This window comes from Melitaea cinxia, chromosome 2, assembly GCF_905220565.1.
Source record: "Melitaea cinxia chromosome 2, ilMelCinx1.1, whole genome shotgun sequence".
In the NCBI taxonomy this organism is placed as follows: Eukaryota; Metazoa; Arthropoda; class Insecta; order Lepidoptera; family Nymphalidae; genus Melitaea; species Melitaea cinxia.
The window spans coordinates 18,090,245-18,112,799 of NC_059395.1; the positions used below are offsets into that span (position 1 = coordinate 18,090,245).

The 22,555-nt window shown below is 31.9% G+C and overlaps 3 protein-coding genes across 3 annotated transcripts in view; 1 reads left to right on the plus strand and 2 right to left on the minus strand.

The window, feature by feature from the left end:
* Positions 1-5,553, plus strand: part of LOC123666180 (neuropathy target esterase sws) — a 40,985-nt gene extending 35,432 nt beyond the window's left edge. The window contains exons 27-28 of the mRNA XM_045600382.1: positions 797-941; positions 4,291-5,553. Coding sequence (XP_045456338.1) covers positions 797-941; positions 4,291-4,401 — 256 coding nt within the window. The 3' untranslated portion in view covers positions 4,402-5,553. The remainder of the gene's footprint in view (positions 1-796; positions 942-4,290) is intronic.
* Positions 5,554-7,352: 1,799 nt separating this feature from the next.
* On the minus strand, positions 7,353-10,137 carry LOC123666191. Its single transcript, XM_045600392.1, has 3 exons — positions 10,023-10,137; positions 9,108-9,283; positions 7,353-8,410 (listed from the first exon to the last, which is right to left on the minus strand). Exons 1-3 carry the CDS (start codon positions 10,135-10,137, stop codon positions 7,376-7,378), a joined length of 1,326 nt encoding a protein of 441 aa, XP_045456348.1. The 3' UTR covers positions 7,353-7,375.
* Positions 10,138-11,351: 1,214 nt separating this feature from the next.
* On the minus strand, positions 11,352-22,446 carry LOC123661123 (rootletin). The gene is made up of 12 exons (XM_045596120.1): positions 22,341-22,446; positions 20,695-20,894; positions 19,671-19,850; positions 19,311-19,399; positions 18,933-19,029; positions 18,579-18,759; positions 16,049-16,162; positions 15,102-15,279; positions 14,640-14,784; positions 13,577-13,729; positions 12,614-12,734; positions 11,352-11,521 (listed from the first exon to the last, which is right to left on the minus strand). Exons 1-12 carry the CDS (start codon positions 22,444-22,446, stop codon positions 11,406-11,408), a joined length of 1,680 nt encoding a protein of 559 aa, XP_045452076.1. The 3' UTR covers positions 11,352-11,405.
* Between the last annotated feature and the right edge of the window lie 109 nt (positions 22,447-22,555).

Genomic DNA, 22,555 nt, shown 5'->3' on the forward strand with positions numbered 1-22,555 from the left:
ACCGATTTTGATAATTTTTAATTTAATCGAAAGCTGATGTTTATCATGTGGTCACATATAAATTTTATCGAGATCTGATAACTACTTTTTGAGTAATCTTTGATAACGCGTAGTTGCTTGAGTATTTTTTCGTCGATCTACGTTGTATTACTTGTCGATGTAATTGAAGTCGGTTTTTTTTTTCGTTTGCGAGCAAACACAATTATTGTTTGTATCCTTTAATAGTGTGCAATAAAGAATATTATTATTATTATACCTTTGCAAAAGTGGGTGTAAGATATTTAGACATTTGTAGCAAGTTTGTTGACGCACTTGACAATATATTTAAACGACTTAAAAAAAAAATCAATCTCAATTCAACAAGTATTTCTTTATTGCGTATGTATCTCATCACTTACTGGATAAGAGATTTTCATGATTCATTTTTTATGTCAAAGCTAATAATTGTCGTATTGTTTCATTTAAATGTGAGCGAGATCTGACGTGGTTTTTGAGTTATCCCTAAAAAAATGTATCGTATTATTATTGTCTATATAGAATGAAGATTTTTTGTTTGTTTGAGAAGAAACATAATAATTGAACTTTTAGCAACAGCAAAAGTTGCCTGATTAAAATTCTCTGCAAATACTTCGCTAGAACAATAATTAAACAATATAACAAATTGAATTGCCTGAAAAATCCCACTGCTGAGCATAGGCCTCTTTCTCCATGTAGGAGAAGAATTGGAGCTTAATCCACCACGCTGCTCCTCTGCTGGTTGGCGAATGATGTAATAATGTAACGAATTATATTTCAGCTACACCTTCACGGATCTGGCTCAAATGGTGTGTTCTGTACGTACCGCACGGGACGTCGATAACGAATCCTCATCGTCATCCGACTACGAGGACCAACGACACTTCGAAGGTTACGCTTCCGAGCCCAGTGCCGGCATACTTGAAGTAAGTTGCCATTTTGGCTATATATGACTTGACTAGATTAGCTATATAGCCTTACTAAAGTTCACTTTCCTCGTACACTATTTAATCGCTGTTCCGAAAAAAATGTTGTACAATATGTCCAAAGTTTGTTTAGTGTTTAGACTCAAGATCAAAATCTTCTAAAAAGATCTTTCCTACATTTTTCTTATTTTAGTTTTTTATAATTTTTTTTATTGGTTTACAATTAAGAATAATATGTATTTATTAGAGCCTATATACGGGTAGCTTAATATGGTTTAAATATATGCACTTGACAATTTGAGGTTGAGCTGCGATCTTATGGGTTGTAAATTTCTTATTTTATATATATAAAAGCATAAATTAAAAGTCCCGGGTTATTAATTCGTATTTGTTAATTTAAAAATAGTATACATCTTTTGTTTTTAATGAATTCCAGGGTTATTGATATATGTTTTTTTGATTTGTGATAAATTCCAAAGTCTGTTGTGTAAATGTAGTTGTGGTGTAGAATGAATTAGAAATAAATGAATAAATTCAATTAATGTAAATATAATTATTCTTTACTGAATTTTATTTAAAAAAAGTGATTTATTACTGTGTAGAATAATAGTTTTATTATTAAAACTAGCGACCCGCCCTGGCTTGGCACGGGTGCAAAAAATATCAGTGTTCCTCTGCTACATTATGCATGTATTATACATATAAACTTTCCTCTGGAATCACTCATTTACTAAAGAAAACCGCATCAAAATCCGTTGCGTAGTTTTATGGATCTAAGAATACAGACAGCGGGAAGCGATTTTGTTTTATACTATGTAATGATAGGTAGAAATAGGTATGTAGTAATAAAAAGTAGAAAAAAAGGTAGAAATAAAAAATTGTAATCGTATCAATTGTCCAATATTTTGTGCCATAGATGTCGTCAAGCGTAGAGGACGGCGGGGCGTGGATCAGCGACACGGAACTGGTGGGCACTTATTGAGCTGCACGAGGCACATTAGTTTGGGTTTAGATTTTTTTTTATTATGTTCTGTCGACGTGCACTCTTGGGCTTTTGGGGGCGGTTGTGTTGTGTATAGCGATTGGGAAAGAGGTGGAATCTGTTTACATTGTTTTTTTGGATGAAATTGGATAAAAATATCTATTAAAATTTGTATCTTAGTAATTAGCACAAGTAGCTTTCGACTGAGGTTATTATCTTTGAAATTATCCACACTGGAGTAGTCTTTTGTTGGTGTCTTATCAGTCTAATATTTGGTCATTCATTATTGTTCTCGAAGATTTGGAAATTGCTTTTAATACATAAACAATTTATAAAGGTTTCACTTCTTCCTAATTTAATCGTTATGATAAAAAGGCAATGTCCACTTATTTTATTATATTTATACAGATTTTCCAGCAAGCTTAAATAAACTCGGCTAACAATAATTTAATTTCTTTCTAATCAAATCAAAATGTATAAAAACATCTTAGGCATTAGATCAGTTACTTGAAAATGTTTAATATTTTTCGTACATTTTGATTTGGTAGTAAACAAAGATAATTAATTCGTCACAATACCTCAAAAGTATTGTGTATGAGATTTCAGTAATAATGGTATTTTTTTTTTACCAAATTTTCAATTTTATAAAAAATTCTATTTATATTCTTTCATAACTTTATTATTTTTTTTTTTTTTTTTGGAAGATGGTACATCATACTTTATACCATTTTTAATTGAAATCTCTACTTAATATCAATTTAGAGGCATCCACGGTTGGCAGAAGTGGAAAAACAACTTTAGAGTAAAGGACTAACAAATAATACAGCTTCCCAATATTTATTCTTATGTAATCACAGCTTATGTGGACTAGCATAAAAATCAACGTTAGAACGGTCTGTAGCTCATACTAGTAATTTGTAGTGGATGTGCGTGTCCAAATAAAAAAAAAAATGTATTTTTCTTAGGGGTGTTGCCTGTAACAAATCATTATTTTACATGATAAAGGAGGTCTCCATTTGCACTCTGTCAAGTTTATGTATTGTATTTTTCTTTCACGTACTTCTTAAGTCACAAAGTGTTAAAAATAGAACTTATACAACATTTGAGAATTTTGCTTGTTTCAGATTGGTTCACGTGTATCCACTAAAAAAATTATTCTCATGTGTCAATATGAGAAACTAATAACTCGTATGAAATGATCGTTCTAACGTGAATGAATATTATAGCTGAGCACTAAAGTCTTTGGCTTTTCGTTCCTTCGCATTTGTTACCTTATTGTATTTTAACAGGGCAAGGGATGGAGGCTCGAATCGGTTTTATTTTTAATCATGATCTAAATTTAAAAAAGTGCGTGCGTAAAAAGCACACATGTCTGAAGTGAAACTTCTTTGGCAAACTAATTTTTAAATTTCGTTTATATTTATATAAATTTAAATCTTTAGATTTCCGTCCCAGCGCCATCTAGTTAGTTTGCAATGCAATACTATCGATATTAATGTAAAAACCTTTGTAGTTTCTATAGTACACGCCAGGCGGCTCTGTTGTTCGACAAAAACGTTGCACATCTTCGTGACGCTAATAATATTATTATTGCGTCCCATCCGTAAATATTTACCCTCATGCGCCTAACGAAGTTTCATTTCTGAACTGAAAATTTCAATGCTTTTCTGTCTAACTATAAATAATGTATTAATATATTAATTTCGTTTGTGCATTTCATCTTTATGTATAAAAGATACACAGATCAGTATAATAACCTTAACGTGTTTTTATTGTATGACAAAACCGTTGATTTTAAAACAATTGTACTTGTAAGGGCTAAATCTATTTTTTATTGCTCTAACATAAAACAGTTTTATTTGGTTCTGTGCGCCCTTTATACAATGGTTTTAAATGTTAAAGTTTTTTTTTTAAAATTCTATTCTCAACTACAATTTATCTTAAATTTTATAAATTTTTCTACTAAAATAAATGAGGTCACTCTCGAAATCATCAATACAAAATAATTATTATCAAAATGGTTTTAAGCAATCGAAAGTTATCTTTAACATCATATTCTCTGCATTTCAAGTTATAATTTATATGAGTAATTTAGTATATAGAAAATTGTTATTTTTTGTAACTTACACTTACTGACTTTTTTAATTAGTAAACATTCTATTTTTTTTTTTTCATAACTTAAATATTAAGCTTTTTCTAATACTATATATTAAACAATATACATACACAAACATATGCTTAACACTGGTAAATTTTGAAAGTATTTTTGTATTGTCATATTTATATGTATGGAAATATACATGTATTTATTACCTATCGTTTATTATAAACTAGAAATATTATTAAAATGTGAAATTAATTTTTCAGGAGGGTCTGCGCACGCGCCGCGTAGGTGGCTCCCTCTCGCTGTCTGAGGATGAAATAGACTCGGAAGCCGAAATGTACGACCCCCTAAATAAAAGGGGAGGGGGAAGATGAGACCCGACCATGCACGATCTGTGCAAGGCGCTATTTAAATACGTGCAAGGAGAGAAGGAGACCACTGATTAGCTGTCTCTCTCTCGGACTTATAGTGATTAGTGTATGATCTTTTTGTACTTGTGTAGCTTCAGAAATACATATGTGTGTGTGATAGAGAGAGAGAGATAGATGAATATCAGTGAAAGAGACAAATGATTAACTGCCTCTTTCTCACGGAGCTCTATAGTGACTATTAGTGTGTCAAGTTTTTGTTTTTGTGTAGCTTCACAGATACGTGTGTGAGATAGAAAGATGTATAACTGTCTCTATCTAACGTCGAATCAAAGTGAACTTCCGTAGTAATTTAATTGTAGTGTGTAATCTGTTCTTTATGAGATTCGAAGTTTAGTGCAAGGCGAGAGACAGTTGTAAGTTACTGTCCTGTGAATAAAAAGCCGTTGACAATTGGATGTATGAAATCTATCAATCTGTTGAAAGATTACAGTTTTATTATACATTTTTCTTAAGTTAAAAATGATTTAGCTTAAAAACGGAAAAAATAATAAAATCGCTGTACAATAAAGTGTCAGAAGAACCACCATAAGACCATAAGGGTTTAACAGTCAGGTAGAGTTTTTAAAAAATGAACAAAAAAGCTTTTTTTTTACAGTTTAACAGCTTTTTAGCCTAAGGACGGTAGAACTACCAGTATCTATGTATGTAAATTTGTTAATTTGGCTGTCAAATATTTAACAAAATATAGTTTTCAATTTTTCGGAATTTAGTTAAGTAATTTATTAATTATTATTTAGATCTAGAGAAAGTATTGTTTAAAAAAAATATAAAGGATCTAGTGTAGATATACGAACTATTTACTTGAACTGTATAAAATTAGTAATTACAAATAAATAAATTACAATTTAACTTCTACTTCTATCTATGGAAATTGTAGTTAAAACGGTGTGTTAGTGGTACACGTTTTAATTATTTTTGTCATAAAATGTTTTTAGAAACAAAATGCAACTGTAATTATATTAAATTAGATTTTTTACATATGTTACCTACAGTGTTGTTGTAAACTTCACTAAACATTTTTAACCTGTCTAATTTGTAATCTAGTTCTAAATACATCTGTTATTATTATATACATTAAAATATCTTTAAATAGAATTTCGGTTTTAAAAAAATTGGATTAAAATTTATCAATATTTTTTGGACAACTATCAGCTATCAACATTTATAATTTACCAATTTGCATTAGATTAATTGTAAATTAACGATGATAAATGTTACAGTAGCAAATTTAAAAAAAAGTATTCAAGTAATAAAATATCTGTGCAATAAATATTTGAAGGAAAATATTAGAAAATATATAATTATAGACAAAAATAAATATAATAATAAAAAAATATAAAATTTACACTTTTCAAAATGAACGAAATTAAAAAAAAAATAACCATAGAAATAATACCAAATAGTTAATGAATTAATGAAAAGCACATACATTTTAGATCCTTACATTCAGAAAACGATTCGTTCAGACATGTTCGAAATTTAACGGATCATAATCAGAATGATTGGTTTTTTGAATATTTAAGAACAGGCAATTAGTCACTTAACTCGGGATTTTTACAGCTCATTTACTAATAGTTACAATATTAGCAATAAAACTTACTAAGACCAGTTCACTTGGAACAAACTATAGTAATAAATAAAATTAAAATATTCCAAAGAATACCTGTGATTAGTTTCAAATATAATCAGTTGTAAATAACTTATTTCAATAAGAATATTTGGTCGACAGATAAGATTGTGGTAATAAAAAGTATTATATTATATGCCAAATTATGTGTTTAAATAATATAATGTTAATAAGAATTCAGAATTACAAGCACAAATTCATATAAATGTATTAGGATTAAAGATAAAATAGCAGCATAATGGCAACTATAGCGCCAAATTTTTATATATGGCATATTATAATAATCATCATAATATAATATCAATAATATTAGTGCAAAAAAAAAACAAAACTTATGGCCTGTTTTACCGATTGTGTATAATGTTCATTCTGCACAAAAGTTACGAATATACCCTTGACAGCAGGAGGTAAAAGAGGCCATAAGGATTTTTGCCTCAATTGAGAAACTACAACTTAGGCACTCACAATTGCGAATGTGCAATAAATATAGTGAAATTTGTTCAAAAAATTGTATCTGTTTGATACCCTCATCTGTCAAAGCGCCACCCACAACCGGTGAAACAGACCCTTAAAGTTATAGTAGAATTAAATAATCTTGATACATCTATGTTTCGTATGCGTTTAGCAATTTTGATAATTACTCTACATGGCTCGTGTTAAATAATACATAGTCCTATATATTTAGGTATGTAAAGCAGCTTGGAATTCCGAAGCATATAAACTTAGCAAAATGTAGTTTTGTCGTAATTTTTTAAATCAAACACCATTTAAAATATATTTTCGATGCTTATATAATACTTTACTATATACGGAAAAAATGATTAGGTTTAGTCTACTACTCGTAAGCCTATACTCTGATAATTATTATATATACTTATAAACATTCTACTTTACTCTCCAAGCTACGTAGCCAAAAACTTGCACGTGTAAATTTGTAAACCTAATAGTCACGTGTATGCGTCATTATGATATTGTAATAAGTATACTATCATATGCTTTGTACTTAGTACTATTAAAGCCTATTTTATACGAGGCTTGAGACTTGAAAATAATCATATTTTCAAAATAAATTTTGCCCTGTAATTTAGTGTAAGATATCTTATAGATTTTTTAGTATAATTTGAATTATATATGGATACAATTTTGTATGAAAATGACTGATCGAATAGTCTTAAGATCGCCAACGAAGGCACAAAAATATGGCGTATTATAATACCAAATGTAATTCAATGTATGATTTCAATAAATGCTCAAACAACTTGATTATGTATTTTCATTTATTTGTTATTGTTAGTCTTTATAGGATTTCCAATTAATTAAGTATAGTAAATTTGCTTTGGTTTCGTGTATACGTTTCAAATAGCTGTGAACATTGACGACCTCTGTGTTATCTCCATAATCGTTTTTAATAGTTTCGACCCCTTCGATGCACATCGTCCTATAATTATGGCCAGTTTCCAAGCCATAAGTTGTGGTTTCGCTTGTTCCATCCCATTCCTCATGAGTTCTTATTTTTATCGCCTTTACTTTTTTCTCCCAATGAGATTTCATATGATATCTGATATCAGGGCATTCGCAAAGGTTTATCAGAACTTGCATTGATCTTAATTGCAGGATAGGACTGTTTGGACTTTGGCACAACATTACCAAGGACTTGGTTAAATCGACACAAAATTCCTTAGCGCGCCATTTTGATCGCGTCGTTAATGTTGTGTATTTCATCAAACCAACAGTGCTGATTCTGACTTCCAGTGATGGAGACGCTAAGAAAGGTCTCAATGAGCATGTTAAATCATAAATATCTGCTAATTTCTTTCCGATATCATGTTTGCAGATCTGCGTCAAGCAATCCATTCCTCCACAAATAATTCTTGGATCCTTATTTTCTTTCAGTTTTAACATAATTTGGAAAGCGTTAGCTTTTAACGCTTTCTCCTGGTCCCATTGAATTAGTTCCTCCAGCGTTTTAAGATGCAAAACTACAATTCCCGTATGTTCATTTTTGACCATTTTTAACAAATTTTCTATAATGTCGTCAGTCTGAAGAATTTTTTCAACAGAACATTTGTCGCATGCTAATGTTTTTAGGGTACATGCTGCTGCGAACCTTATTTCTCTTCTATCTCTCATAATAAGCCACATGAGGTTTTCGATAATTTTTGGTCGTGATATGATTTGTTTTCGCCCTTGATAGTAGTTGGCTAAAGAAGTGAGGATGAGGCAAACCTTTTCGCGTATTACTGGGTTTCTGTCTAACATCAAGTCGATGAGACGAAATCCCACATGTATGTTTATCAGGAACATCGCATTTTCGGATATCTGCACCTGTGGAAATAAATAATGTCTACACGTGACATGTAAAATTCTTCTACATGGAGAAGAGGCCTATACCCAGCAGTGGGACGTTACAGGCTGAACTGTGAGAAGTAAGAATTTATTATTTTGATTGAGATACATTTGATACTACAAGTCTGTGTCACCTGTGACCATGGCAAAGTCACCGAAATATCGGGAGTTTCAAATTGGCAATCGCAGTAAGTCACGTAGTTTCAAAAATTGTTTTTAGTGACCGTAGAAATTTCATAACTAATATTGATTAACACGAGAAATGCCATGTAGGACACCAGTTACCTCCTCTCTTTAGTCCATGGGTGGCTTAAAAGTCCTTATTTACAAAATTCTTATGATAAGTTTTTATTGCACTATCATACCCATTCTTAAAGATCTTACTTCATACTATATCTACTTTCCTTACACATTATGACATATTTTTGTAAGTCATATTTTTTAAGTTGACTGGCTCGCGGTCATGTGGTGTCCCCCGCAGCACCAACGGAACAATTGTGTGTCGACTACATGGTATCCCCCGTGGACCAAACAGAAAAATTAAAAAATCAAGCCGGCGTTTAACGTGTTAATATATAATCGTAAAAACAAATGCTATACATACTACATATACTGCTTACCTACTTTTAAATCACAATCGAAACTTAATTTTTATTTAAAGTTGAAATTATCGTACCTGATCCAAAACACTGTGTATAGCCTGAAGCTGAACAAGATTATCTGGTGAGTGTAGGTCTCTATTAATAAGTCTAAGACCTACACGCCCGAAACCTAAACGAGCGCGTGTTATATCGACATGCGGAGCGTACAGCGAAGGCTGCATTGATTCTAGTCTTTGAGCTGGCGGAAGTTCTAAAATAGAAGACATAAAAATATAAGACCATTACACACATTATGGAGCTGCAGTAGATACAGTTTCAAATTTTAGTGTTTGGGTGGTGTAGAACCTCCGTAATAAGGACGAAGAGGGTGACGTGGAAAGGTAGTAACGCAGTCTTTCATTTTGTAAAGACGAATTTTGAGCATTTTAAGCAATAAAGAAACATTAAAAATATATGTCTAAATAAAGAATCACATTAATTACAGCACATTTACTCGTATTTCAAAGCTTCCGCTACGTATTACTCATTACAGCCTATACAGTCCACTGCTGGACATAGGCCTCCACAAGTTTACGCCAAAAATAACGTGAACTCATGTGTTTTGCCCATAGTCACCACGCTGGGCAGGCGGGTTGGTGACCGCAGTACTGGCTTTGTCGCACCGAAGACGCTGCTGCCCGTCTGTATATTTCAAAGCCAGCAGTTGGATGGTTATCCCGCCATCGATCGGCTTCTTAAGATCCAAGGTGGTTGTGGAACCTTGTTATCCCTTAGTCGCCTCTTACGACACCCACGGGAAGAGAGGGGGTGGCTAAATTCTTTAGTGCCGTAGGCTACGTATTACTGATTTTCAAAATTATTTTTTTTTAAGTTTATTTTACGTACCTACATTGCTCTCTACTGTGGTAAGCTTCTTAGCGACAAAAAACTACTTTATAATTTATGTTGAAGATGTGTTGTATATTAATTATAATAAAATCTTCTAAAACCTGTGTGTGGATCGAAACGTTTGTTTTCCATAGCGATGTCCACCGCCTTGTTTATGAGGCGCGGGTTCATCGCGCAAACGAGTTGCAGATACGAATTCTTGTGCGGACAGAACATTGTAGAAAATATATTCTATTCAGTTATGCATAGTAAATTGTAAATAAATATATATTTAAATAACTTTGTACAACGCTATAAAATGTAATGAAGTTGCTTGACACCATCCGTCAAACATGTTTTATTTACAATTTTTTATAATATGAATGCTGTCTAGACAAAACATTTCCTGATTATTTTTTTATTTAAAAATATTTTTTTAAATCGCTTTTAGTGTCATCGTTAAGCATCGACTTTAATGCTGTGGTTCTAATTGATATTCAACAATATTAATGCTTAAAATTGTATCTATTTCTTCGCTTACTGAATAGCCACTAAAAACATTTTTTTTTTGTTACCTTGTAAGCGTATTTTCTATCAGAGAGAACAATATGAGCACAGGTATAATAGCAATTAGACTTACATATAGTACATATTAGAATGTTGATGGTTAATATAATTGTGTTTGCTAGCGAAGGAAAAAAAACGACTTCAATTACATCGACAAGTAATACAACGCTCTAGTCGTCACTACGATTTTCAACGGTTTCCCTCGATTTCTCTGGAATTCTATGGTACCATATTTGGGATATCTCCTTTCCAACAAAAAAAGAATTATCAAAATCGGTTCATAAACGACGAAGTTATCCCCGAACATACATTACAAAAAAAGAAATATATATATATACCTCCAAGTTTCCGACTGCGCAAAATAAACTTCTCCTTTTTGGGTTATGGTATTCGCATGTGTAATAAAATCCCACAAACAATTTTGGAATTGTATGAACATAAATTTAAAGTTTTTAAAATAGATAAAGCTTATTATTCGTTGCAGGATTACACAGTTGATAAAGATGTGTGGACTTAGTGACGCTGTATTTTATGCAACATGTTACTAATTTTGTACTACAACACAGTTTTTAATATGTTATTTTTCAAAAGAGTAACTGCGGAGTTTTTTGCCGATTCTTCTCTGCAGAATCTACATTCCGAATCGGTGGTAGCTTTACTTTTACAAAAATAACAATTTTTTATTTTTTATTTGTAAAATGGCAATTCGAAAGTGTTCTTGGGGCCTGCTGCTTTTGATTTTGATACGATCGAATTGTGTAACCTCTTCCTTTTTTGAAGTCGTTTAAAAACGGAAACACAATTGATCATTTTCAAGATTAAGCACTAATTGTTTATTTTGTTATAGAAATAATTATCTGAGTGTGTAAAATAAAACAAGTCTATTTATTATGCTAATAATCTTTATTTAAAATATAATAGACTATAAGATCTATTGCTTATTTCCGAGGGTAAGGAGTACGGAATCCTTTCCTCCGGCACTTAGTATCGATAATCAGCTGAGCTTGACGCTTCAAGTAACAACGAGATGGAATATCTTCTTCTTCATCGGAGGCTGGAAAAATAAGATTAATATATATGTTATTTGGGACTTTTTAGTTTAATTCTCCCGTTCTGAACCATAATGCGATGTTATATAGCCTACTTTCTTTAACGAAAACAAAAAAGTGAACCCTTGTGTCTTTTTTAGCGCATTTAATCGATCAAAAAACTTGCACATACAAAAATAGATAAACGAACATTTCCTTTCTACGTTGTTAGTATATATTTAGTGACAAGTTAAATCGTTTAAGATTATATAGTGATAAATGATATTATTTTCGAAATTAAACGCTGTGAAATTAATTATATCGATATTCACAGCATATTCCGGTTTTGGCGCTAAAGTACCGCTCAATGATAATAAGTTCTTGATATTAGAACTGTTCTAGTCGAAAATTATTTCTTAATCATTTCAAGCAGTTCTCACAGGCTTGTTAAAAAAACTTCACAATTATTTATTTATCATGGACATCTGAAATTTTACGCAGTCAGATATTTGTATGAATAATTCTTTTTTAGCATTGAATATAAATTTATATTATAATTAAGTCTATCTAATGATGAAGATCTAGAAAATACTTGTATAATGTAAATCTTATACTAGATCCTGCCGTCGACCTTGCCTAGTGTAACGTTACGTAATTTTTAATTTGTATATAACATCTGATGGTTTCCAGTTTTTACTGGTTTTTCAAAAATAGTAAAACGAGTTTTTATTTATTTTTCATCGAAAATATTAGTGTAAAGTTTCGGGCATGAAAAAAACTTCTTAAAAACTTTTATTATATCACAAACACTTCGATAATGTTTAGGTTACGAAAGCATTTGTTCTACGATGAATAATTAATACTATGTGAAGACATGTTGTTTTATAAGTATAGACATAATATATATATATTTAGAGATATGATAAAAATAATCCAAAGTTAAATAATCGTTACGTTATTTTTTTTAAATTATACAATTTTGTGCACAACATTCCTAATTTGTCTTTTTATGTACATCTTCAAAAAGTGATTAGATTACTTTAAAAATCAAGCTGAATTGGCACAGGTGTGCTTAGCGATTCATTTATATTTATATAAATTTTTTAATATATATTTACGCGGTGCCTTGACGGGTTCCCTCGTGACAAGTTCCTTGTATGTCGGTAAGATCTTTTCAGACTCCTTCGTGCTTGGACTCTTAGCGCTTAATCCTGTCACAGATGGGGCTCCACTCGGTGTCTGGAATGTGTTAACTTTCTGAGATTTATTAGTGTTTAATGAAAACAAACAACAATTTACACATTTTACAACATACTAAATTTTTTTTAGAAACATTTTTTAATGTATATATAATTAAAGTCATACATTCTCCATAAAATCTGTACAAATAAATTTACATTTAATAAATACACAAACATATATATATATATATATATATATATATATATATATATATATATATATATATATATATATATATATATATATATATATATATTCACAATTATCAAACTGCTCGTCATTATAATGTTCAACTTTTAAATTAAATTATTTTACAATTAGCTACACCATGAAGTTTTGCCATCATTCTCCATTATTTTATTCACCCTCTTGATACTACAAAAGTTTTTTTTGGGTGGAAAAAAAATGTACGATGCGTCTGATTACCGTAGCCTATTGTAACAGATGTATCGGAGACTTTCAATACCAGAATCGGACAATACATTGCCATGAGTTTTTGGATAAATGTAGTCTAATTTAGCCGTTATCTTATTTTAGACCTTTACATGCCTTTTGTCAGTAGCGTAGATAAGTTAGACTCTAAGCACTTCAATACTATCATTCATCATCATCATCATTATAGCCTACAGTCCACTGCTGGACATAGACCTTCACAAGTTTACGCCAAAAATAACGTGAACTCATGTGTTTTGCCCATAGTCACCACGCTGGGCAGGCGGGTTGGTGACCGCAGGGCTGGCTTTGTCGCGCTTCAATACCAATATTGTTCTTATTATTAATCTTTTATGTCCTTACATGACTCAAACACTAAAACTAATCTAAGATTCCTTTATCCTCACATTAGACGTGACAGCGACAGCCTGGTCTCGTCTCGCCGACAACAGAGCGCACCGGTTCCGCGCCGCGTTGTACCGCGCCGTGAGCACGACCAGGATCTCGTTGATATCCCGCGCTTCAGCTGTCCACTCTGGCGTCGCTGGCTCCCCGATCACCTTTTTTTTATGTCATAGGTCGGCAAACAAGCGTACGGCTCACCTGATGGTAAGCGATTACCGTAGCTTATAGACGCCTGCAACACCAGAAGCATCGCAAGCGCGTTGCCGACCCAATCCCCAATCCCCCCAGGAGCTCTGGTCACCTTACTCACCAACAGGAATACAATAGGTACTGCTTGAAAACAGTATTATTTAGCTGTGATCTTCTGTAAGGTCGAGGTACTACCCCAGTCGGGCTGCTTCATATTTTGAGCAGGAAATTCCTGCTGTGCCCTACCTCAGTTAAGTGCCCTCACCTTACAAATTACTACTTTCGTACTTTTGAAGTACGCACGCTTGACTTACGGAGTAAGCTGATGAATGCGTGACAAGAGCGTTACGAAAAGTGTGATCGGACGAGACGAACAGAAGTTGAGAGGGAGATATAAGTTAGATAGAGCTGAAGAAGTTTTACTTCAGTCGTGTGGTCTGAAGTACACTCGTTTGTTATGTTAATTGGACTTACAGAATAGTATTGTTTATTATGATTTTATGTTAATTGTAAAGATTTTCCATATTTTAAGATGGTGTCAAACGTGTTTCACGACTTTGTCCTTATGAATCGTGTTGTGATATATTATAGCCTACATTACACTGTATGGTCATTTGTTAAGCTTTCTCTTTGACTAAAGAAGAAGAAAGGTGAATAACTCGATTCACTTTGCGGTCTTTGCGTTGTCATACTCGTAAGGGGATAACATGAATTTAAAATTATTTTTAAATCTGCATGTAAGATAAAATATCGAGACTTGTACGTCGGCTAATGTCTGTCTGGTGTAGTGTATTGAATGTTATATAATAGCCTATAGGCTATATTATATATTATATAACATATATTTAAAACGTGTTTACACTTTTATTAACTTACATCTAAGAGCTTACACAAATCATACAACAATCTCTTTATTTCCAAAAGGAATGTTTCCAATTTGTCGTACTTCTCTTGCAACTCCATATAATTCTTCTCTTCCTGTTCTATCTTTGATTTTAGTTCTGTTATTTCTTCTTGACCTCTGCAAGTAAGAAATAATTATCCAAAGATTTATGCTCTCAAAATTAAAATTTTATTTTCACTTTTATACGTATTTATATGTATTTTCACTTATAAAGTTCATTACAATCAAAAACCTAAATTATTCTATTTAATATTGTATGAAAATTTTCTATTTTAGTTTCTGTAAACTAACAAAAGCAACGCGCTTTGTAATTTGGCTTAGTGGATATTTAAATTACCAAATTGTAGTAACTAAACCCTCGAAATTTAGTGGTAAAAACTGCAGAAACATATTTGATTTACACACTATTTTCTATAATAATGAGCCAATCTTACTCATCCTTATCCTTCACTGACGCAAACTTGTACCCCTCCAGTTCGGCCATGAGTGATGTCTGCGTCTGTTCCAGTTGTAGCTTCTCCTCTTCAGTTGTCTGCTGCAAGTAGTTCAATCTCTTCGACGTTTCCCGCTGAGCTCGGAATCTGTCGAATACTTCTTCGGCTTCGTTCACTCCTAGTAGAAATACATTTTTTTTGTTATGTAGTTACTTATTTCCTGGTAGTGGGAATTAGGAAACCAAGTAGGATATCGAGGAGTGTGTTAATTGCAGTTTTACAAATATTATTTATTAATAGTCTGTGGTCTGGTCTTAGCACAAGCATATTATAGTAACGTTTGCCACTCTTTATAGATAAATTATTGACCAATGTACTGTGGATGAAATTATAAGTTTATTATTTATCGTTGTGTCCATTTGTTATAAATATTCTTTGACGATTAGCAGGAAAGTGGACATAGGGTGCCAATCAAACCACCAATTGCAAATTCATGCGACGTTTCGATCCTTTATTGGACCATCATTAGGCATCTACAAAATACAAAACATTGAAGAAAGTTGTATACCCAAATTAATCCACAACAACAACAAAACAAAAAGAACCACATCATCAGTACCTTTACATACAGTAGTCAAAAGACATCTCCCGTCAAAGTATAATGAAAGAACTTTACACAACATACAACACACAACTTTCAATCATAACGTGGGATATAAAAATAGCTATATATGTAGCAGTTTATGTGAGATATCGCTAGATTATTTTTGTTTATTATTTGTTCTAATCTAAGAAGAGTTTTTATAAAGTGGTTAGACGTAATTCGGATTTAATATGTAAGCGAAAAAAAAAGAAAGCATATAAAAAGTAAATATAAAATTAATTTTAGCTGATCAAAACTATATGTAATAATACTACTTCGGCGTTTTTGAAAATCTATAAATTACCTGTAAGTTTCATTAGTCTTTGGAAAATATCTTCCATCTGCGCTACAGCGGACTGGTCTTCAGTGACAGCATCACCCTCAGTCGATCTCACTGATTCCTGTCTCACTGGCCGCGCTGTAACAGGAAAAATAATAAATGTCTTTTATTAATTTAATTAAAAAGTCTGTAGTCAGCAATGATTGTGTTGTTGTTGTGTCTATCCTGTGAGAAGGATGCGCAGAAGGACGGGGATATCTTTTTACGTTAATTTAATGATCATCTTCAGTTTGTAAAATTTTATCATATCACTGAAATAGCATACGATCTTATTCGGCTTACAGTACTTTTTACACAGTAAATATTTAATTTAAAAACTTGCGTAATTCTCGTATCTCGTGTTTGTACTATAGAAATGTTTTCGGAGTAAAATAAGCCTATCTCTATGACTTCTATAACTAATCAAAAGGAACAACAAGCTTACATCTCCTAGCTTTTTAATGAAGTTTAGCTTTTCCTTTGAATTTAGCTTTTTGCCGATGTCCTTTTTTAATACGTGTTCTCTGTTTTGAAATAACAAGTGTACTTATAAGTAAACTGTAAAAGGACTTTATAGCAATACACACGGCGAAGGCTTATCTATACCTGAAGTACCTTTCTTTAATTTGCGAATAAAAAGAATCAAATAAAATATATTTAATAATTTTCCAAACTGAAACAGTTTTTTCGTTACTTTTTTTCTTAAACTATGTAGGTAACTAACTGCCTACATTATATCTCTCTATATCTTCATATCATATCTACTATAAATCAAACATTTAATGTATTAGGAAATGTTGGTTTTTATTTATTCGATCGCTTCTTTAACTATAAAACAAGATCATTATTGTTACTATTATCCGGTAATAGAATAAAGTTATATTCTTTTCCCAAGGTGTTGAAATATTTGCATATATGAAGTGTCGTTAACCTGATCAGCGTCGAAATAAATTTAATATATTAGGTGATAAATGTAAATTAGCTTTATCGGAAAGTTTTAACTGACAAAATTTTACAGGTGTGTCAATTAATAAAACGTATTGTGGGTAAAATTCCAGAAATAGTTTTACTCTTGCCTAAAGTATGAACTAATATTTAAGTTAAAGATTTAAATAACGTCTAAAAGAATAACAACGAATGTTTTCTGTCTTGGTTATTATATCATATCATATATATTAATTCGCTAAGGTCTCAATATGACTCCACATAATTTATTCTCTACCGGCGTCTAAAACTAAAAAATGTAAACTATTTAAAAAGGAAGGTTAAGTATACGTTAAGGAGAAAGGAGGCTAATTTTTCGTCAAACAACGTGGTTGAAACCACACGTCTCAGCTAGTTTAACGTAATTGAGTAATTTCAGTCATTTCTTTGTGTCCAACAAGGCGATGCCTATGACCAATAGTGGGCTGCGATAGGCTGATGAGACAATTTGCGATAACTATTGTTAAATCTAGCTATTAATATATACCATATTTTTCTAATTCAATTACACATTAATACAGTTGTTGAAATGGAATAAGTCTCTCTTTGTAACAATATATGTATGGGAAAATCAAAAATGTCTTTATTCAAATAGGCTTCAAAAGTACATTGGTATCGTTATTTTACAAATTTAAAATTAAATTATTTTTAAAAGTGAAGCTATGCAGAATTGGGATGCAGGATCTGCAGAAAAGAACCGACAAGAAACTCTGAAAAATATATAAACTGGTTTTTATACACATTTGTCTGTTTAAAAAAAAATGGCTTGTAATCTGTTTAACCTCTAAAATTGTAAGCCATTTTCGATTAGTGAACAATAGATAAAACTGAGTCAAAATCCAAACCATGTCCTTGGACAGATATAAGAACACAATTGAAAATTACATTTTTTCATATTCGTCAGATCCTTGCAATATGTTTGTTACGAGTTTCAAATCAGCTTGTAGGAGATCATAGCACTTGTTTAGAAACTTATAAAACTACATAATTTTAGCTTCAAGAAAGAAACAAAATTTCAAGAAAGAAATTTGTAAAGTACTAGCTGTGACTGCGGCTTCGCCGCGTTTTGGGTATTAACATGTTTAACGTGATTCTTATTTATGAACCAGTTGACATGAAACAAATACTAAAATATGTTAAGTGAAGCTTACCACAATATATTAGTGAAAATCCCATCTAGATCAGATAAGCCGTTTTTGAGATTAGCGTGCACAAACGCATAGACAAACATAAAAATTCTAACAACCATTGTTTTGGGTGCTATTTGCGGTGACAAAGGTCCCAATAAATAATATTTTTTTCTCATATATCTTTCTTGTACAGACAGCGATTCGTTACATTTTTATTATATATATTACCACATAATCTAATTGAATTTACCGATATTCCAGCTAACAGGAATATTTAAATCCTTACAAACAATGCGTCCAATTATTTATTAATTATTCCATAGCGTATGCTCTTATAATTTCTAAGCGATCATTGAATAGCGTTACAACATTTCAAAAGCTTTAGCTGTAACATGACTTACCCGCGGGAGGAAATATCCTCTTCTCCAACTTCTCCAGCTCCCTTTTTCTCTCGTTGAACCTCTGTGCAAAGAAGGCACGCTCGGAGGCCCGTGCGTGCTCCGCGTCGTGAGCACGAGCAGCTTCCGCAGCCGTCGCACTCGTGGCGCGGACACGCATCTCTGCTGCTTCCTCTCGAACTACCTGAAAGTTTGCTTTTGAAAATTCCATCCTAATTTCGGTTACTGGCAACCAGCAGCGAAAATACGCTTTTTGTATAAAAATTTGCAGCAACTGGAAATATATAGCAAAAACTTATACAAAGTTGGCGGTTGCGTTAACTGAAGTTGCTCCATAAGCTAAACTTCTGACGTTACCTCTAATTTTTTTATTTCTTCCTTTTGCTTCTTTAATATATCTTCTATACGTGATAGGGAACTTTCAAACTTCACAGAATCTTCTATGAGCGCCTGCCTGCAACGGACATCAATTTTATTTTAAATATGTAGATATTTCCAGTGATGAATGAATTGAGATTACTGACAGGGTTCTTTTTTTAATTATTATTATAGAAATGTATCTTTGTATTAATGTTTTATTCTAACATGAAACTCATTTTAAAGGATGCTCTCACTATTTTATTATATGGGTGTGTGTAGCTCTATTGTGCTCGTATTCTACGTTACACTCTGCTTTATATTTATATCAAAAACTTTTTACTTATCGATAAAATATTATTTTGTACTTATAATTACCTAATCGAAAAATATTTTTTCTTAACCAGCTCGGCTTCGGTCCATTGTATTAAAACTTTGTGTATTTCGTTTTCTAAATGCGAGACATTCTGAAAAGGAAAAACATCAAAAAGGTCGATTGAATACTAAGATTATAAGCCCTTTCCTCTCTCCATCAACTGATCGTAGTGAGCAGGAAAAATGGTCTAATGTTAAACAAACTACGTATCAAAAGCAATGTTCGTTTACTTAGTTATTCGCACATCTAGCTGATGTCTAACTAACTCCTACAAGAGTTTTTACCGTAGTTGGGCCAAAAAAAAAAAAAACTTTGCACTACTACTAGTGCAGAATCTGCTTAACTCTGCCCAACATACTTACTTTTCGAGCCCTAGTTGTTATTTTAGACTTCACTAGATCGCTTTTCGTGCTTTCAATGAGTAATTTCTCGTACTCCTTTTCAAGATTCCGTAGCTTCTTTTTCTTACTACCTTTTTCGTATTTCAGGAGATCTAACATTTTACGTTGTTCTATTACTTTTAAATCTAAATTATGTATCAACTGAAAAACAAATGGAGAAATATATCATGAGCAGAAATTGTTTGGGCCTATTGTCGATTTAGTATTTAAAAATACGTTTAAATATTTTTATGAAATTTTTTAACAAATATTATATTATATTCATAGTAGGTTAACTGCAAAATGCTATTCTTAACTTATTTTTTAAAGAAAATAACTATTCTTTAACCTCTTTTATTATTAAGCGAACTTTGTGTAGAAAAGTTTATTATGATATCTGTGAAAATGTATATAATATCTTAATGATGAAAACGCATAGATTGTCTTGGTCATACTGTAAATTTTGTTTTTTTTTTTATAACGACCTTTGCAAAAGAGAACTGAGAGTTTTTTTTTATCCGGCTTTTTCCTCTCAGCCAACACTCCATTATGTTAATTAAAAATGTTTTAATATTTAATAAAGCCGATGACCTAATGTAGGCGATGTCTACCAAAACACTAGAGATTAGTGCAAAATAAAAATGTTGTTATTTATTGCATAACACTGGGTACTTTACCAAAGTTTGTTATGTACCTAATATAAACAATATTGTAGCAATTTTGAAATTGTTATTAGCCATCTCTTTTATTTATTTATTTTTTGAAATAGTATATTTTTTGACTTTTTTAAGTGTGTGTAATTTGTATCTTATGGCGAAATAAATCCTTCTTATATCCTTCTTGCCTTCTTTTTTTAAAAGTTTAATCTTAATTATCATATATATATAATATTATAGGAAAAATTGCTGCATTGGCCTTCGATTAAATGCGTAAAAGCTAAGTGTCAGAAAAAAGAAGACTTTTCATTTTTTGAATCGGAAGTATAATAATTTAATTATTTCCTTACTTGATCAGTAGTTTTATTGCCAATGGGACATATATCATTAAGATACTTCTTCACTTGCGCCTCTTCATCAGACACCGCCTCCCTAGCCTGAGCTAGTTCTACGAGCCGCACTTTTATTTCCTTCTTGAGAGTATCTATCAGATCTCTATTCTGTTTCTTCTCAGCCTCATTTTCTTCGTAGTGAGATTTTCTTTGACCCTCTGAAACGTAAGTTTATTATGCTATGTATAATTTATACTTGTTTGCGTGTAGCATATTAGCATTAAAATATTTTGATAAGTATACAACATTTCAATATATTAAATTATTCACTAGCATATATAAGCTGATATTTGGTAAGTGTATATAACGCAGATTAGTAGTGAATAAGCACTTGTTAAATGTAACTCCTAAACACTTGATTATCTTAACGTTATCATACGCGTTTTAGGATGAACATCCTTTTACTTTCCACACTTAGCAGCTACTATATCACAGCCAAATAATACTATTTACAAGTAGTGTTGTTTCGGTGGTAAGTAAGATAGGCGCTCCGAGGGACTGTCGGGTGTAGGATCAGCTACGCGCGTGCGTTGAAGACATTTATCTCTAGGCTAATTTTTATTATAGGACTAGGGTAAAGAGTACGGCCCGCCTGATTGGTTACCGTAGCCGATGGTCAAAAACTACTAATTCCAATTTTTACGCTTTAATCAAAATAATCTGATAACAATAATAAACAAATTAATGTTCTTATTAGCTTTACTTATTTGATCGTTATTTTTGACGACACGTTGGCGCAACGGTCACAGCACTGGTCTGTGGCTGTTGCGCTAGCGGGTGTGGGCTCGATCCCCCACATGACAAACATTTCTATTGGTCATACAAGTGTTTCCCGTGATGTAGGTGTTTATGCAGCCCTAGTGGATCTCTCCACCGTGCCTCGGAGAGCACGTTAAGCCGTCGGTCCCGGTTGTTATCTTGTACACCTGGTAGGAATTAGAGCAGCGTGGTGGATTAAGCTCTGATCCTCGTACATGGGGAAAGAGGCCTATCCCCAGCAGCGGGATATTACAGGCTGAAGCGAAATATTTTAGTGTTCCATTGACCACAAAATTCTATTATACTTGGGTACAATACATGTTTGCCCGCTTATCATGTTTTATCACTACAAACAGGGATAAGGACAAATTATGTTTTGAATGAACTTGAATGTACGCGTAGTTAGAGTTATAAATACAGATGTGATTAACACAAACCAAAGTAAACAAATAAGTATATTTATTTATTATATATTTTCAGATACATTTTCTGGAATTTATTCCATTAGAACAGACATAAAGCCCTTGGTATGAAAAACATGAAGAGTGAAATAGATTACTTAAATAAATTATTTACTAACCGATACTACTTCAATTTATGTTTTGGGTTTAAAGTTTTATTACGGTAATTTTAATTATTTAAACTTTTTTTCTTTTTATGAGGTAGTTTCAACGGTTTCCACGTTGCCCGTACCCTTTTTGTACACAAAGCAATTTTATTTATCCCCATGAGTTTTATAATGGATCTCTAGGATCATCAGTTCTAAGATTGTCTAGAAAGCTAGAACGCGGTCTGTCAGTTGAATTAATGAAATGTAATCTGTGTATATAAATAAAAATAGAAACCTGATAATTGTATTTTCTTTTTGATTTCGAATATTTTTGAATTTATCGTCGTGAGTTTGTCCTCCGTTTCTATTTCAAAGGGATGTCTCTGATAACACGTCACCATTTTGAATATTTTTGATACTTTAAAATATTTCTCAATCCTAAAAATCTTAAATTTCAAGAAAACATAACTTATTAGCAAAATAAAGTCATAGCAACGTATTATTGATTAA

Coding starts and splice junctions, on each gene's coding strand:
- LOC123666191 (XM_045600392.1), bottom strand. CDS start 10,137: ATGTTCTGTCCGCACAAGAATTCGTATCTGCAACTCGTTTGCGCGATG. Junction 9,284..10,022: donor ACGTTTCGATCCACACACAG/GTTTTAGAAGAT, acceptor CTTCTATTTTAG/AACTTCCGCCAGCTCAAAGA. Junction 8,411..9,107: donor TACACAGTGTTTTGGATCAG/GTACGATAATTT, acceptor TTATTTCCACAG/GTGCAGATATCCGAAAATGC.
- LOC123661123 (XM_045596120.1), bottom strand. CDS start 22,446: ATGGTGACGTGTTATCAGAGACATCCCTTTGAAATAGAAACGGAGGAC. Junction 19,851..20,694: donor GCAATAAAACTACTGATCAA/GTAAGGAAATAA, acceptor TTTGTTTTTCAG/TTGATACATAATTTAGATTT. Junction 18,760..18,932: donor AAGAAATAAAAAAATTAGAG/GTAACGTCAGAA, acceptor GCAAACTTTCAG/GTAGTTCGAGAGGAAGCAGC.